Consider the following 18,915-nt stretch of genomic DNA (forward strand, 5'->3'; position numbering starts at 1 on the left):
CAGTGGAGGATGCCCCAAGTGCTTGGGCCACTGCACATGCATGGGAGACCAGGAAGAGGCACCTGGCTCTTGGCTTCGGATCGGCGCAGTGCCAGCCATAGCAGCCATTTAGGGAATGAACCAATGGAAGGAAGACCTTTCTGTCTCTCTCACTGTCTATAATTCTACCTGTCAAATAAATAAATTAAAAAAAAAGTCGGTTGAACTTTTCTAACAGCAACATTGTATGATTACTCCACATCAACCTTTTGGCTAACTGTATCATCCTCTGACTCCCCACCCCAAACAAACTGCTATCAAATCAAGTGTACTCTATCATTTATCTGTACCACTTATGCCAAAGAGCAGAACTCTGTAACTGTTAATTTGATTTTTGTCTTAGCTCAATGTTCCAGATGATCTTTTCTCTCAATCCTAAAATGCTTAATGAATCTAGGATACAAAGACAGGGCCTTGTGGTCCTTTAGCCCTCAATATTTTGTTACTTTTTTTCAATTAGTTACAAATTCATTTAATTTTTACTTCAATCAGTTCCCATTTCATCTCACATTTCATTGTCTCATGAGAATCAAGTTATCCGATGTCTATAGCAAACCCACAGCATTTGAAAAACCAATGCTGCTAACTGTATCAAAAAAGAATCCACAGTATTTAACATCATTAATATCACTAAACTAAGATTTCTAATGAGATTTTCCTCATTTTTCTACATTTTTACAAAACTATATCTCTGAAAAACTCTGCTCAGTTTTGCTGGAAATCAATTATATAACTGATTTCCTAATTTCTAAAGCCTGCTTACTGAAAAATCAATGAGCTCTATTATGCTTATTTCCTAGTTTCTCAGAAATTTTATCTATTAAGATTCTTCAGAAGTCCATGACTTTTTAACTCAGAGATGCCAAGACCTCCCTTTGTGTGTTTTGTGAACTAAAAGTGCAAATATTATGTACTGTAAATCAGATAATTTGCACTGGAAGAGCTTCATTTTCTATGCGTTTCATCTAACCATGAAGTTTATAAAATATGACTCTGGGCTGGTGCCGTGGCTCACTTGGCTAATCCTCCACCTGTGGTGCTGGCATCCCGGGTTCTAGTCCCGGTTGCTCCTCTTCCAGTCCAGCTCTCTGCTGTGGCCCGGGAGTGCAGTGGAGGATGGCCCAAGTGTTTGGGCCCTGCACCTGCATGGGAAACCAGGAGGAAGCACCTGGCTCCTGGCTCCTGGCTTTGGATCGGCGCAGCGCACCGGCTGAAGTGACCATGTGGGGGTGAAGGAAGGAAGGAAGACCTTTCTCTCTGTCTAACTCTGCCTGTCAAAAAAATAAAAATTAAATTAAAAATAAAATAAGACTGAAAATCAGAATTATTTCTGCTACTTTCCAGACACTAATCTTACACTGTACTTTGACTTTCAGGTTTATGTATTTCTGTATCTGTCTTTATACAGACAAAAAAGAGTCTAAATCTTACCTTCAATAAAACACATCCTTTATCAATATTGACTTCCATGCCATTTGGGCTTCAAGTATGCCAAGAGCTTAAGTAATCTGTTTGCCAACCTGTACACTATGTGCTAATATATAACTCAAAGCCCAGGGACTGCTGTTAAACAGATTTTTTTTTTTATCTTCAATTTAGAAAAAAAAAAAAAAATCAGGCAGGCATTTGGCAGTTAAGACACCAAATCACACCCTACTGGAGTGACTCTGTTTGCTCTTCACCCAATTCCAGCTTCCTGCTAATGTACACCCTGGGAGAGAGCAGGTGATAGCTCAAGTATCTGGGTCCTTGTTACTAATGAGGGAAGACCCAGAATGAGTTCTTGGTCCCTGGCTTTGACCTGGCCTAGCCTATCCCCAGCTGCTATAGGCATTTGGGAAGTGAAACAGCTAAATGGAGATATCACTGTCTCTCAAATTAGTTTGGAAAGTTACCACCTCTACTATATACATTTTTATCTAGCCATAAAATTTGAATTTCACCTATGCTCTTCTCCCCACCTCCCTCAAAATTTAGGTATCACTTAAGTATTCTACTACACGCATTTATTTTATTTGAAAGGTAGAGAGAGACAGAGTGAGCAAGGACGGGAAGGCACAACAGTGTAAGTTGTGCCTCCACATGGTTCATTCTCTCAATTGTCTGCAACAATCAAGGATGGGCCAGGCTGAAGCCAGCAGTCAAGAACTTCCCATGTGGGTGGTAAAAACTCAAGTACTTAATCCATCATCCCTGTTTCCCAGGCAGATTAGCAGGGACCTTGATCAGAAATGGAGTAGTGAGGTTCTAACTGGATACAGGCGTCACAAGTGGAGGTCTAACCTGCTATGCCAGAATGCCCGCCTCAACCTTAATGTTTTTAAAATAAAAAATTTTAAAAAAAAAGTGCACTGTAACAGAAATAAAATTTCAAATCACATTAGAAATCAAAGACAAATGACAATAGGCAGATTCCAAAAAGTAGCTTATTTAATTTAAGCTCTCCAAAACAACTTGATAACAGCCATACTACATTTTCATTGTAAATAAAAGCCTCAAGAAACCTTTATTGTGGTCTCAAATGTTACACTATTAAATATTTTTATTATCTCAAAGAAAATATTTCAAAAAACAGTAGTCTTCTAGCAGCTACACTCAGTCTATATGATAATAATTAAGGCACTATGATGCCAAGATGTTTGAAACCACATAAATAAACATGGTGTAAACTATCATTATCTTGGAGCAGGTATTCGGTACAATTGTTCAGTCACTGCTTATGATATCCACATTCCAAATGGTTCATCAAGTACCAGCTCCACTGCTTCCAATCCAGCTTCCTGTTACTGAACCTCTTGGGAGATAGCAAGTAACGGTTCAAGTACGTGGGTCCCTGCCACCCATATAGGACACCCTAGCTCCAGGCTCCTGGGGTTGGCCTGGGTCAAACCTAGCTGTTGCAGGCATGTGGGGAGTGAACAGGTGGATAAAAGATCTGTCTCCCTGACTTTCTCTCTTCCAAATAAAAAACAGAACATTTAAAAAAAATCATTGAATATGAAACAAACAATTCAAATACAGGGCAAAAGTTTTAGTTTCTTTTCATACAATCTTATGAAACAGTCAAGTTAAGAAAATCCATATGACCAATGGTTTGAGTCCCAGCTGTTCCTTCTAATGCAGCTCCTTGCTAATTAGCCTGGGAAGGCAGCAGAGGATGGTCTAAGTGCTTAGGCCTCTGCCACCAGGGTCCTGGCTTTGCCCTGGACTACCCACTGCCATTGTGGCTATTTGGAGAGTGAACCAGCAGAAGGAATACCTTTCTCTGTCTTTCCATCTCTCTTTCAAATAAATAAATAAATAAACAAACCATTTTTAAAAATATATATATTTTTTAAAAAATATATATGAGATACATGAATGTTAAATTTGTCTTTAAATGTGAAAAAATATTGTCTCCAAAAGAATTTTATTATTTTTGAGCTTTGGGAAGTAATAATATGTCAGTGTAGTTTCATCAACTACAACATACCACTCTAGTGGGGAATATGCTAATAATGGGGGAGGGCAATTCCAACTGTGGGAAATGGAGATAAACGGGTTATCTCTACACCATCTGCTCAATTTTGCTGTAAACTCACATCTGCTCTCAAAGAAAACTTAAAAATAGGTCACAATATCTCCTTTATGATACCTTTATTATAATCAAAAAAAAAAAAAGTACAGCACACAAAACAGAATGATTCAATACAAGGTTGAAGAAGCAATATTTACAAAAGTAAATTAGGGGCTGGTGCTGAGGCATAGCAGGTAAAGCCATCCCCTGCAGTGCCAGCATCCCAGTTCCAGTCCTGGCTGCTCCACTTCTGATCCAGCTCCCTGCAGATATGCCTGGGAACATGATAGAAAATGGCCCAAGCCCTTGGGTCCCTGCACCTACGTAGAAACCTGGAAAAAGCTCCAGGCTCCTGGCTTCGGATCAGCCCAGACCCTGTCATTGCAGCCATTTGGGGGAGTGAACCAGTCTGTCTCTGCCTCTGCCCCTGCTTCTCTCTAAGTATGCCTTTCAAATAAATAATTAAATCCTTTAAAAAAAAAAAAGTAAATTAACATACAAATATCACTAAAATTTAACCAGTGTCATCAAATATAAAATTGATTTACTCCACATTAAACCAAAAGAAAAATCTCAACTATTGTGTTTTGTTTCATTTTTAGGAGAAATTTCTAAAGTAAATGCTTATATAATCTATATTATTTTCAATAAGATGATGTTCAAAATCACTTCAAGTACTCAAAGGTACTCAATTATAAAATATAAACATAATAATATGTTTAGTATACACTATTTCCCATGTTTGTACAGAAATCAATGGAATTTACAGAAAAACTTTTAAGAATATAAACAAATTGTGTAAACCTAAATATGAATTAGAGATTAAACTGAATTTGCAATTTGCAAGTCAATTTCAATAAAAGACTGACTATTAAAATCACATGTACGTAATTCATATCTCTGAATCTATGACCACAAACATTTAAAAGTAAAATAAAGGGGCTGGCGCTGTGGCACAATAGGTTAATCTTCGACCTGCAGTGCCAGCATCCCATATGGGCGCCAGTTTGAGTCCTGGCTGCTCCACTTCCAATCCAGCTCTCTGCTATGGCCTGGGAAGCAGTAGAGAATGGCCCATGTGCTTGGGCCCCTGCACCTGTGTGGGAGAACCAGAGGAAGCTCCTGGCTCCTGGCTTCAGGGCACAACTCCAGCCATTGTGGTCATTTGGGGAGTGAACTAGTGGATGGAAGACCTTTCTATCTGTCTCTACCTCTTACTGTCTATAACTCTACCTCCCAAATAAATAAAGAATATTTTAAAAAACTGAATAAACATTATAGACTGGCACAGACTCTATGATCTCTTTATTAAAAGCTTTTCTGAAAAATTAATTATAATTACAATATAAAGATATAAAAGATTAACAGAGAAAAATTAAACCCCTGAACTTGAGTCAATAGCCGCTCTGCATATGAGATATTTTCTTTTTTTAATGCAGAGATGCAGTAATGAGAAATTATTAGAAGTCACATGTTCTGGCTGGCGCCGCGGCTCACTAGGCTAATCCTCCGCCTAGTGGCGCCGGCACACCGAGTTCTAGTCCCGGTCGGGGCGCTGGATTCTGTCCCGGTTGCCCCTCTTCCAGGCCAGCTCTCTTTTGTGGCCAGGGAGTGCAGTGGAGGATGGCCCAAGTGCCTGGGCCCTGCACCCGGCATGGGAGACCAGGATAAGCACCTGGCTCCTGCCATCGGCAGCGCAGTGCACCGGCCAAGGCGGCCATTGGAGGGTGAACCAACTGCAAAGGAAGACCTTTCTCTCTGTCTCTCTCTCTCACTGTCCACTCTGCCTGTCAAAAAAAAAAAAAAAAAAAAAAAAAAAAAAAAAAAAAAAAAGTAACATGTTCTAATAATAGATTTTGGCTCAAAAAGTGGAAACCTTCCTTTAAAAACATTTTATTTCTAAGACAATACTCTGACAGTCCACAGAAAACAAAAATATGTATTTACTTGCTGAGGTGAATTTTTCTAATATGTATCAGAAGATGGTCCAAGTATTTGAGCCCCTACCACCCCCATGGAAGACCAAGATGAAGCTCTTGGCTTCCAGCTGGCCCAGCTCCAGCCATTGCAGCCACTTGGGGAGTGAACCAGTGGATGGAAGACCTATCTCTCCCTTTCTCTATAACTCTGCTTTTCAAATAAAATAAATTAATCTCTAATTTTTAAAAGATTTATTTTACTACCTTGAAAGGCAGAGTTAGAGAGATAGAGAGGGAGAGATCTTCCATCCGCTGGTTCATTCCCCAAATAGCCACGACAGCCAGGGCTGGGCCAGATGGAGGCCAGGAGCTTCTTCCAGATCTCCCATGTGGGTGCAGGGGCCCAAGTACTTTGGCCATCTTCCCCTACTTTCCCAGGCCCATTAGCAGGGACCTGGACTGGAAGCAGAGCAGCTGGGATTCAAACCTTTGCCCATATGGGATGCCGGCAAGCATCACAGGTGGTACTTTACCTGCTATACCACAACACAGGCCCCATAAATCTTTAAGGAAAAAAGAATAAAGATAGTGGTTGGGATGCCTGCATCCCCATAACAAGTACCTGCGTTCAAAACATGGCTCCACTCCAGATTCTGGTTTCCTGCTGATGCATACCCTAGGAGGTAGGTGATAGATGTTGGATTTGGGCTCCTACCACCTACGTGGGAGTCTCTGACTGCATTCCTTCCATCTTGGACTAGACGTGGACCAAGGTTGGTGTGGGCATTTAGAGGGGGTCAATCAGCAGGTGGTAGCTCAATCTGTTTCTCTCTCTCTCTCCCCCTTTCTCTCCCTTTCCCCCTACCTATCTCCTTTCATCCGTTCCAAAAATTTTAAGAACTTTTTTAAAAAAGCATTTAACAGTTAGTATTATAGTCCAATATGTAACACAACATCTTATGTCAACAGAATTTCAACAGCTTAGGGGTTGGTGTTGTCATGTAACAGGTAAAGCCGCCCACCACCTGTAACACCAGCATCCCATATGGGCACTGGTTCATGTCCCAGATGCTCCACTTTTGATCCAGCTTCCTGCTAATGGCCTTGGGAAAGCAGCTGAATATGCCTCAACTGTTTGGGACCCTACTACTCATAAGGGAGACCTGGAAGAAGCTCCTGGTTTCAGCCTAGCCCAGCCCTGGTCATTGTGGACAGCTGAGAAGTCAACCAGTAGATGGAAGATCTCTCTCTGTATGTCTCTCCCTCTAACTCGATTTTCAAATATGTCAATAAATCTTTAAGATAAATATTTTGTAAAAATTTCAACATCCTAGGTTTGAAAACTTAAGTACCTTCAGGTACTTGTATTTTGTGCAGCTGACTAACCAACCACATGAACATTAAAAAAAAAAGTAACAAAAAAGAGCATATTCTCTGATGTCCCATAAAATTACTCAAATTCAGAAACCTTCTTCACATCCTATTTGATATGGACTTTATAAACCTCCCTCAGGGCTGGTACTGTAGTGTAGCAGGTAAAGTTGCCACGTGCAGTATTGGCATCCCACACGGGCAAAGGTTCAAGTCCCGGCTGCTCCATTTCTGATCCAGCTCCCTGGTAATACGTCTGAGAAAATAGTGAAACATGGCCCAACTTCTTGAGACCCTGCACCATGTGAGAAACCCAGAAGAAGCTCCCAGCCTCAGATCAGGCCAGCTCCAGCTGTTGTGCCCATCTGGGGAATGCACAAGCAGACGCTACGATTTCTATCTCTGGCTCTCCCTCTTTCTCTGTAACTCTGCCTTTCAAATAAATCTTTAAAAAAGACAAACTCCCTCATGTCTAAAACCTGCAAATGAGGAAATCTGTCCTAAATTGCAAATCAGTTTTCCAATTTTTACCTCAAAAACTAATGATTAAAATATATGTATATGGTTTTTATATTTTAAAACAAATTCTTTAGTTTTAATCTGAAAATCATTAATAGCGTAACTAAACTTTATTCTAGTCACTTTCCTCTTTGTGGTATCCTATAATTCCAAAATATTCTTCAACAAACATGAGTTACTTTAATATTCCTTTGGAGAAAAAACAAAAGGCTCTGTAGACCAGCATAGGTAGTGACAATTTACAAAAGAGAAGCAAAATGAGGTGACAGAATGACAACCATTATCTGCAACTCAGGTGGCTTTACTCTGTAACTCATGATTCTAACACTATTTCTATAAGAAAGCGCCAACAAGAAAGTAAAGAATATTGGTTATACATCTGAGTTAATAGGGAAAAAAAAAAAAAAACACACAGAGGGAGGTGGAAATCATGAGTTAGATACCCAATACTAAGGATTTCTCCCTCCCTCTTATTTTTAACTACAATGATTCTCACTTTAGAAAACAGAAAACTCAAATATTTTACTTTCTCCAGCAATTTTCCTGAGTCAACAATGAAATGAACAATGGATGAAAGGGCTGTCCTTTCATAACTTTGCCAAAGTTGTTTCTCCCCAGAGCCAAAACAAAATGCTACTTTAGTTGTCTAACTTATATATGTCTTTAGTTGTCTGACTTATATATGTCTTAGTTGTTCTTCAGAATCAAAACAAAACAAGAAATTCATCCAGTAGCCAATAAAGTTAGCTCTAAGACCACCTACCTCTCCAGGGTGCAATCTATCCCAGTTTTCATTAATGTATGTCATAAGCTCAAGTTCAGAATCAAAGTATTTCTTCTTGTGAATAACACTTAGGTTGTAAAGGCATAGGTGTGCTATATCTACCCTGGAATCCAGAAGTAATCAAAATACACAAAAACAGTGTTTGTGGTTATTATTAAATTACAGTTTCTTTATAAAACCTGAAATTAAAAATCTAAAGTAAAGTATTTTAAGTGGATGGGGTCAATATTCTAAGTCGTATTCATAAACAATGAATTATATATAAAAATAATTAGAATACACTGACTAAAAACCTTATCCTGCGTAAATTAAAAGATATCTGAATTAATTCTTTAAAGCATTCAAAGTGGACAGGACTAAGAAAAACAACTTACAATCGAGATTTTTGTGTTTTCACTACTACATAAAAGCTACAGAATAGATCATACTTTGCCAGGTTTATTTTATTCATGAGCTAAAATTGTATCTGTTCCTAAAATATATAACAAACATTGCTGTAAGCATTTTATTACTAAATCTCTAAATTTGTCACCTCCCACACACAATACTTACTACACTGAAGCACAATCTGTCATATTTAATATACTTATCTCTTCTACTGTATGATATTCTGATGGCCCAAAAGAAATGGAAGCATGAATAAGGATATTGAAAAGTCTACAAGACATCAAAAAGCTACATTTATGTCATTTAACATGAGCAGCCTTATCAATTTAGCAATAAAAGTAGGTAACAATAATAAGATGATATGAGGCTTTAGGACAAATAAAATAAAGCCAGGCATAAAAAATAATTTTTTATTTGAACCAAGTAAATGCATACATAAAGTTTCATCTTGTAACAGTAAGATGTAAGGATATGGCTTTTTTTTCTGAACAGACTGCCCATGCTTACCATTGTAATGGTAGACGTTTGAGGTATTCTGGTCCAGAACTGCAGACAGAGCAAATAAATGTATAAAACCTAAGGAAAAAGGGAAACATTTTATACTGAATATTCTAGGGCACATACAAATTGTTGACTACAGCTTGTAGTCAACAAATAAATATCCTACAATTGCTGTAAGGAGTGTTAAGCTAAAATACAATTTGAATCATAGCAATTGATCCAAGGAAATTTCTTCTTCAATAACAAAAAAAGTTCATAGTGAGGGGAAAGGGACAGTTTTTTTAAACTATGAGTCCTTTGAGGACTCATACATCATTTCATTCAATGTTCAAAATAACTTGGCAAGATAAAGCCCAAAGGAAACAATTTGATCTTTCCAAGGTCAAAAAGATAAGCAGAACAAACCAAATTAACCCAGGATTTAGCTTCTCTCTGTCTCTCTCTCTCACTGTCCACTCTGTCAAAAAAAAAAAAAAAAGAGAGAGAGAGAGAGAGTGCCTAGGTTCAAGTCCCACTCCATTCCCAATTCCAGCTTCCTACTACTGTGTACCCTGGCAGGCAGGCAGCAAGTGATCACTCAAATAGTTGGGTCCTTGCCACCCACATGGGAGACCTGGATTGACTTCCCCACCTCTCCCATCTTTGGCCTGGCCCAGCCCTACCTATTGTGGACATTTGGAGAGTGAGCCAGCAGATGGGAGATCTCTGTTGCCTATTTCTCTCTCTCAAATAAAAAAAATTATAAAAATAATAAATCAAGGTTTTTGATGGTAAATTTATTGCTCTTTTTCTTCCTGAAGTTCACTCCACTATTCCATATTACCTTAATATAGAAAGCAAATTAACTCACCCTAATATAGAATACAAATCAACTCTAGTTTTGGAAATTCTTTATGTCCAAGATTCGAATTCTGTCTATAGCAAGGTCCTGTGGCCTTTTCCAACTCTCTGTCACTCTATCCCTTTAAAGTTCTTTTACTAACAATACTTAAAAGCTTTCTGTAATAATATTCAGAAGCAAAACAATTATGTGATTTTAAGTACATTATTCCATATTTACCTTCTTAGGTGACCTTTACTGTTTTATTTTTAGAAACCAGAAACTGCACTGTCTGGTGCCTCGACTCACTTGGCTAATCCTCTGCCTGCGGCACTGGCACCCTGGGTTCTAGTCCTGGTTGGGGCGCCGGGTACTAGTCCCGGTTGCTCCTCTTCCAGTCCAGCTCTCTGCTGTGGCCCGGGAGTACGGTGGAGGATGGCCCAAGTGTTTCGGCCCTGCACCCACATGGGAGACCAGGAAGAAGCACTTGGTTCCTGGCTTCGGATCGGCACAGCGCTCCGGCTGTAGCGGCCATTTGGGGGGTGAACCAACGGAAGGAAGACCTTTCTCTCTCTCTCTCTCTCACTGTCTAACTCTGCCTGTAAAAATAAATAAATAAAAATTAAAAAAAAAAAAGACCTCTCTCTCTCTGCCTCTCCTCTGTGTAACTCTTTCAAAAAAAAAAAAGAAACCTGAAACTGTGCCATACGCATGATTTATAAGCTCACAAAAATCAATCAGTGAAGTTTAAATATAGTTCTCACCTGTCTCCAAATAGCATTGGTTTTTGAAGGCATTGCACACAAGCCTCATGAAACCACTGCTTACATTTGCAGCACTGTAGCATCTTTAAATACCAGCTATAAGAAAAAAAAGTTAGGATTAAAACTTCTTGATCAAGTAAAATGTTCATTTTTTAAGCCACAAAGTGGCATTATCTAGAATACAGTTTAGATTAAAATATTACATTTCTACTGCACTTAGTGTTGGATGTTTTCTTTCCAAAAAGAACTTGTAATTCTACCATTTCATTCCTCTTCTCTATTTTTTATTCATGGAAATTTGTAAGTCCTTGAAAATGCATCTACCATTTCTAGTCAACAACGTCTGGCCTACACTAGTAAAAGACATTTCTCTCAAAGCACAAGCCTGGGATTTTCTTCATTTCAATGTGCTGCACCAAAGGAAAGGTCAGACTCAGCCATTACACTGATTGCCCCAAATACAAAATGACCTTAGGGAGCTTTCAGATTAGAAACATACCATTTTATATCTTCTACTGTGTTTCCATTATTCTTGTATATAATAAAGAAAAACAATGTGGTAATTTAATAAACCTGGCTAACCTAATTATAAATCAAAGACTCTACAAATGTAATGGTTTTGTGACAGGTTTAGCTTTGTTTCAATACACAGATCTGTTTCAGATAGGTAAAGATGCTAAAACAGAATTTTTCTCTAAGAAAGATAACCCTCTCTCTTTAGTTAGTACATGGTTTTCACATGATGATATTCCTATTTGAAAATAATAAGACAGGAGAAGGTATTTAGCCTAAAGGTTAAGATCCCCACATCCCACATTGGAATGCCTAGGTTTGATTCCTAGCTCCAGCCTTCTGCTAATGCAGATCCTAGGAGGCAGCAGTGAGGGTTCAAGCTAACTGAGCCACCCAAGTAGGAGATCTAGACTGCATTCCAGCTCCTGGCTTCAGCTCTAGCCACTGTCACATTTGTGGGCTAAATCACAGGAATACTCTCTCATCTACCCGCTCTCTCATGCTCTCTTCACAAATAAATTAAGAAGAAAATTACTCTGGCCTCAGCATCAGCCCTTAAGGCATTCGGATCCGCCTAAAAAGTACATGAGATTATTTCAGGAATGGAAAGCCAAGACACCCTGGCAAAAAAAAAAACACCTAAATGAAAGATCTCTGTGAGTGAGATCCCAGAGGAAAGAACGGGCCATCAAAGAAGGAGGTACCTTTCTCTGAAGAAAGGAGAGAACTTCCACTTTGACTATGCTTTGACTATGGCCTTGTCTAAAAAAGATCGAGTCGGCAAACTCAAAAGGCTTCCATAGCCTTGGCAACTCATGACAAGAGCCTCGGGTGATTACTAACGCCATAAAAGCAAGAGTGTCAATTATTAAATCAATAACAGGAGGCACTGTGCACTTACTCCCCATGTAGGATCTCTGTCCTTAATGTGCTGTACTATGTGAAGTAACGATATAACTAGTACTCAAACAGTACTTTATACTTTGTGTTTCTGTGTCGGTGCAAGCTGTTGAAATCTTTACTTAGTATATATTAAATTGATCTTTTGTATATAGATAATTGAAAATGAATGGTGATGAAGAATGGGTTGGGAGAGGGAGTGGAAATGGGATCATTGCAGGTGGGAGGGTGGTTATGGGGGGGAAAGCCGCTGTAATACAAAAGTTGTACTTTGGGAATTTATATTTATTAAATAAAAGTTAAAAAATAAACTCAAAAAAAAGAAGAAAATCAAAAAGAAAATAAGACATTCTTCCTAAATAATGTATTTCCTCTCAACAGCCAAGCCCTCCATTAATTTTAACCCATAAAGAGGCAAAGGCAAGAAGTTCATTATTTGGTCAGGTCACTCATTCATCAAGTGACTGGTAAATACTAACTGCATTCCAAATACTCTGCTAAGTGCTTAACAAAAACATTCATAGTTCTCATCCTCATGATGCTTAATGAATAATGATCTGCCTCATAAAATATTACGTATAATTACATTTACCTACTTTGAAGGAAAAGGATCAATCTTGAGGCCTACTGATTGTATCTCCTTTTATTAAAAACCCAGACGCGGGTCGGCGCCATAGCGAGCAGGTAAAGCCGCTGCCTGCCATGCTAGCATCCCAGTTCGAGTCCCAGCTCCTCCATTTCTGATCCAGCTCCCTGCTAATGTGCCTGGGAAAGCAGTTTAAGATGGCCCAAGTGCTTAGACTCCTGCACCCACATGGGAGTGAGTCCTGGAAGAAGCTCCTGGCTCCTCGCTTTGGATCAACCCAACTTCAGCCTTTGGGGCCACTTGGGAAGTGAACCAGCAGATGGAAGATCTCTCTCTCTCTCTCTCTCTCTGCCTCTGCTAACTCTTTCAGTAAAAAAAAAAAAAAAAATTAAACAAAAAACCTAGACAGAATGTTTCTTAAATCTTCAGGTGATCAAAAACTAAGCAGTGCTACAAAATGTTAACACAAATAAAAATTGCATGAAATCAGAAATGACACAGAATAAAGAACTAAAAATTTATTCACTTGTATATAATTTTCATCACCAAACACTAGCTATTACAGCATTCTCCTATAAGCATCCCTGCCTTAAAAAATAAGGTGATAGGGAAGAAAAACACAAGAAACCAGTAATTAAAATTTAAATAGGCTCAAATATAAAATTGTTCGCTGATGATTTTTTTAAAATGTAGTATATGATATACAACTTGGAATAATATCAATTTTTATAAAAAAGGACGATGCCAGAGTTGTAGCATAGCAGGTAAAATTGCTGCCTGTGGGGCTAGCGCTGTGGTGCAGTGGGTTAACGCCCTGGCCTGCAGCACCAGCATCCCATATGGGCGCCAGTTTGAGACCCGGCTGCTCCACTTCTGATCCAGCTCTCTGCTGTCCTTGCCTCGGATCGGCACAGCTCCACCCATCGTGGCCAATTGGGGAGTGAACCATTAGATAGAAGACCTCTTTTTTTATTTTTATTTTTTGACAGGCAGAGTAGACGGTGTGAGGGAGAGAGAGACAGAGAGAAAGGTCTTCCTTTGCCACTGGTTCATCCTCCAATGGCTGCTGTGCTATGGCCGGCGCACCGCGCCGATCCGAAGGCAGGAGCCAGGTACTTCTCCTGGTCTCCCAGGGGGTGCAGGGCCCAAGGACTTGGCCCATCCAGTCACAGCAGAGAGCTGGACTGGAAGAGGAGCCACCGAGACTAGAACCCGGTGTGCCAGCGCCGCAGGCAGAGGATTAGCCTAATGAGCCAAGGCGCCGGCCGGAAGACCTCTTTATCTCTCTGCCTCTCCTCTCTCTGTGTAACTCTTTCAAATAAATAAATCTTCAAAAAAGAAAAATTGCTGCCTGTGATGCTGGCATCCCATATGGGTGCCAGTACATGTCCCAGCTATTCCATTTCAGATCCAGCTCCCTGCTAATGGCCTGTGAAAAGCAGCAAAAGATGGTCCAAGTGTTGGGGCCCTGCCACCCATGTCAGAGAACCCATATGAAGCTCCTGGCTTTAATCTGGCCCAGTCCTGCCCATTGCAGCCATCTAGGGAATGAACCAGTGGATGGAAGATCTATCTGTTTTTCTATAGATAATATTCAAATAAAAAAGCAAAATTTTTTAGGCCGGCGCAGCGGCTCAGTAGGCTAATCCTCCACCTTGCGGCGCCAGCACGCCAGCTTCTAGTCCCGGTCGGGGCGCCGGATTCTGTCCCGGCTGCCCCTCTTCCAGGCCAGCTCTCTGCTGTGGCCAGGGAGTGCAGTGGAGGATGGCCCAAGTGCTTGGGCCCTGCACCCCATGGGAGACCAGGAGAAGCACCTGGCTCCTGCCTTTGGATCAGCGCAGTGCGCCGGCCGCAGTGTACCAGCCGTGGCAGCCATTGGAGGGTGAACCAACGGCAAAGGAAGACCTTTCTTTCTGTCTCTCACTGTTCACTCTGCTTGTCCCAAAAAAAAAAAAAAAAAAAAAAAAAAAAAAAAAAATTTTAAAAAGGGACTAAAGTTGGCCAGCGCCGTGGCTAACTAGGCTAACCCTCCACCTGTGGCGTCGGCACCCTGGGTTCTAGTCTCGGTTGGGGCACCGGGTACTAGTCCCGGTTGCTCCTCTTCCAGTCCAGCTCTCTGCTGTGGCCCAGGAAGGCAGTGGGGGATGGTCCAAGTGCTTGGGTCCCTGCACCTGCATGGGAGACTGGGAGGAAGCACCCAGCTCCTGGTTTCGGATCGGCACAGTGCAGGCCATGGCGGCCATTAGGGGAGTGAACCAACGGAAGGAAGACCTTTCTGTCTCTCTCTCTCTCAGTCTATAACTCTCTCTGTCTCTCTTTCTCTCACTAACTCTGCCTGTCAAAAAATTTTTTAAAAATCTAAAAATTAAAAAAAAAAAGGACTAAAGTTACTAGTTGATCAGTATAAACTCAACATAAGAAACAATGTAGTACAAGCATGTAATGTACAACATGGCTTATTAACAGTTTACATTAAAAAAAAAAAAAACTAAAGTTAGAAGTTGATCACTTGGGGCCGGCGTCATGGCTCACTTGGTTAATCCTCCACCTGCCACACCAGCATCCCATATGGGCACTGGTTCTAGTCCTGGCTGCTCCTCTTCCAGTCCAGGTCTCTGCTGTGGCCCGGGAGGGCAGTGGAGGATGGCCCAAATGCTTGGGCCTTGCACCCGCATGGGAGACCAGGAAGAAACACCTGGCTCCTGGCTTTGGATCGGCACAGTGCAAGCTGTAGCAGCCATTTGAGGGGTGAACCAATGGAAGGAAGACCTTTCTCTCTCGCTCACTAACTCTGTCACCAAAACAAAACAAAACAAAAAACAAAACAAACAAACAAAAAATTCACCACTTATAAACCCAATATAAATCAAGAGAATACGAGATGACCAAAATAGGTAATATAATCTCTCTTCACAACAGATGCCTCCCAATGCCAGAATTCTAACATACACTGACTCATTATATTCCATTTCTGGAAACACTATATGTTGCAATCATGACATCCTATTTCAAGAGTGATTTTTCACAAACTGGAGAACAAAGACAGACTTTAGACATCACATCACAAAGAATGTTCAATATAAGGGAAATTTAGCATGGAAAAGAGACTATTATTGCTATATGCATAATAGAATTGGAAAATGTAAGTGCTGACTTGAAATATTTGAAGATTTACACTTACGAAGGGTAAGACATATTTGCTTAGTTCTAAAAGCAGAACTAGGACCAGTGATCAGAAGCTAAAGGTAAATTTCTAAATATTTTCAGTTAAAACTCTGGTTTATTTACTTGGCAAACACAATGATATACAAAATTACTGTCTATAATTATGGATGAATAATTAATTAGAATAGTCAATTTCATGTTTTCCTTTTATAATCTTGTTAGATGATAATTAATAACTATTTTATAGCCATCAAAGAATTAGGGAACCCTAGAAATGAAACCAAACACACACAGGCATTTAGCATTTTGGTGTGGTGCGTTAAACTGCTGCCTGAAATACTAGCATCCCATATCAGAGCTCTGGTTCAAGTCCCTGCTGCTCCATTTCTAGTCCAGCTCCTTGCTAGTATGCCTGGAAAAGGAGTGAAAGATGGCTTACATACTTGTACCACCCACGTGGGAAAATCACACACAGTTCTGGGCTCCTGGCTTCAGCCTGGCCCAGCCCTGGCAATTGCAGCCGTTTGGGGAATGAACCAGCAAATGGAAGATCTTACTCTTTTTCTCTCTTCTCCCTCCCTTTTCCCGTCCCACTCTGCTTTTCAAATAAAAATAAATAAAACTCTAAAAATATTGCTAACACACAAAGTATATGGTGAATGTTGAAGTCAAATACCTTGATTTAAGTTTAAATATCCTACTTATTAAGTCTTTATGACTCCCATTACAACTCTCTAGTTTATCTGGATGGGATATTTTCAGGTAAAAACTTAGGAAAACTATTTGTATCTTCTGAAAATGATACATATGGACCCCTAAGAAATTCAATGTGTAGGAGAGAATAGTAATGGATACTCTCTCTTCATTCTGTGAAGAGTTTTACCTTGATTCTATAGTTAAATACCAAACTGCCTCTTTTTCTCTCAAATGATAATATCAAGTTTGCCAGTTTCTAAATGGTTAATCATATTAAATATGACATCTAATAACACTAGGTAAACACACCTCACACTGGGCCTTAGCAGTGTATGTTTTCCTTCTATAGTTTATTTTTTGAATTAAATATTTACAGCTCAGCTCATTTCTAAAAATCAAACATTATCATGAGGTTTTTAAAATACATGGATATGTTCAAAAATTAGATGAGAACTTTTTTGGGTGTAAATAATGGTTTTTTTTTCTCCTATTTTATTGACATGTTCAAGTATCTGAAATTCACTATCACTCTCACATCACAATCATTAAAATAAAAGTGTAAGTAAATAAAATCATTTAAATAGCATTAAATAGCTGTATTTACTTACTCTCCAGGGCCTCCACAATAGCAGTAACACTGCTGGACATTGGTTTTATGACCTGCATCCCATTCAAGGTCAGCCACACTATAGGGTAATGTCTGCTTCATGACTTGCAATGCTTTGGCATTTGGTCCTTTCTTAAGTGCACCACCCCTCTACATTACAGGGAAAAAAATCATTTGAAAGAACGAAGGCTACAATTTTAAACATTAATTTTATAATTCAAAAATAATTTTACCACTCCTGAAAACATTTTCATCCCAACTTTCTATTGTATCACAAGCATTATTGCCCTAATTCCAATATCACTAAAGTAAGTACAGAAATAATTCTAAATCACTTAGGCTTTATAAGTTAACAACAAACAGCTCCTCTAACAGCACTGATCATTCACTTCATTCAAATAAATTTCCAACATACACCATCATTACTTTGCTAGTGTCTTACAAATTCCATTTAGGGCTTTAGCCCAAAAACACTTAAAAAATACCTTTGTTGTTGTTGCAAAAACACACTGTCGACACAGCCATTTTTCATCTGAATCAATCACACTGGAATCAATATGAGGTGTGTGACACAACTGATGATATCCTTAATTCAAAAAAAGCATAAAGCAAATTCTATTTATTCATAAATACTGCAACACAATTTTAAGAAGGCATTTAATATATTTACAATAGATGAATAAATAGGATAGTATCTTCAAATTACCACCGTGAAATATTTTTGTCATTCATCTTCAAAGACATTCAGTAGACAACAAAACTTTTCCACAGGATAAAAAGAAATCAATGTTTACCTTGGCCACACTTATCACATATAACCATTTCATTGGGAGCTTCTGAATACTCTTCTTGACATATTGTACAGACCATTTCCCCACTTCCACTGGCTCCTGAAATATTTAAAACATACATTAAAAAGAAAGCCATAAAGAGTTTCATATAAAACTACTTTTTTGACTTCATGGGTAACCAATATGTACAATATTTACTAACCAGATCATAATGCCTCACATGGCAAAGTACTATACATAAAACCCTCCCTTATCTGTTTTCTCCTCAGCTTTAAACTGACTGTACATTTGTAATTTGAACTGCTTTTTGGCAGAAGGAATAATTTAAATTGCACTCAGGTAGCTTCCCTTATTCATTTCTAATATTCCCACCCTCAGAGGTTAGACTGGAGGAGGAGCGTGGGAGGCTTGCTGAGTACTTTATTTCCAGAACACACATCTATCCATGTATACATACTCACTCATCCTGTAATATTAATATTATGAAGACTCAAAAAAGGGGCAAATAGATATGTTCTTGTAGATTATCCCTTTCTCTCTAGATTCAGAAGTTGTTTTTATTCATTAATTTAAGAAAGAAACCCCAATAAGTTACGCTCCACCTTCTGAAATCCAGAAATACAGTATCTAACAATGTACCGTAAACAGAATTACACTGCAATAAAAATTAGGCATGCCACAGTTTTTTAACCTGGACCAAAAAAATCACTTCTTCCTCAAACATTTGTAATCCACACAAGAAAAAACACACAAAATTTTAGAATATGATTTTATCAGTCTAACACAACCATCATTTCTAATATTCTCTTCCTGTCTATTTCAATATAGTCAAAATCATTAAACTAAAACTTTATTTATAATTTTGTGCAATAGGTCAAACACTGTATTAAGCTTTTGGTACATATTATTTAATTCTACAACTAACTTATTAAATAAATAACTTTGCATTGAGATGACAATAGCTAACTAACTCAAGAACTTTCAGAAAGCCCCAAGG

The 18,915-nt window shown here is 39.1% G+C and overlaps 1 protein-coding gene across 24 annotated transcripts in view; it reads right to left on the bottom strand.

The window, feature by feature from the left end:
- MTF2 (metal response element binding transcription factor 2) overlaps positions 1-18,915 on the bottom strand; it is an 81,837-nt gene that overhangs the window by 16,158 nt on the left and 46,764 nt on the right. For 21 of the 24 annotated variants that reach the window (XR_016210897.1, XR_016210901.1, XR_016210896.1 and 18 more), the window contains 6 exons: positions 17,922-18,017; positions 17,613-17,713; positions 17,129-17,277; positions 10,661-10,756; positions 9,083-9,151; positions 8,168-8,291 (listed from right to left, as the gene is read on the bottom strand). Coding sequence is in view for 18 of the 24 variants with exons in the window: in XM_002715858.6 (XP_002715904.1) it covers positions 8,168-8,291; positions 9,083-9,151; positions 10,661-10,756; positions 17,129-17,277; positions 17,613-17,713; positions 17,922-18,017 (635 nt within the window). In the remaining 6 variants the exon portion in view is untranslated. The remainder of the gene's footprint in view (positions 1-8,167; positions 8,292-9,082; positions 9,152-10,660; positions 10,757-17,128; positions 17,278-17,612; positions 17,714-17,921; positions 18,018-18,915) is intronic. The other 3 variants (XM_089300340.1, XM_089300338.1, XM_089300339.1) reach the window with 1 other exon arrangement.

The sequence above is a fragment of the Oryctolagus cuniculus genome, chromosome 7, assembly GCF_051225735.1.
Source record: "Oryctolagus cuniculus isolate XC-2025 breed Fujian yellow rabbit chromosome 7, ASM5122573v1, whole genome shotgun sequence".
Lineage (NCBI taxonomy): Eukaryota > Metazoa > Chordata > Mammalia > Lagomorpha > Leporidae > Oryctolagus > Oryctolagus cuniculus.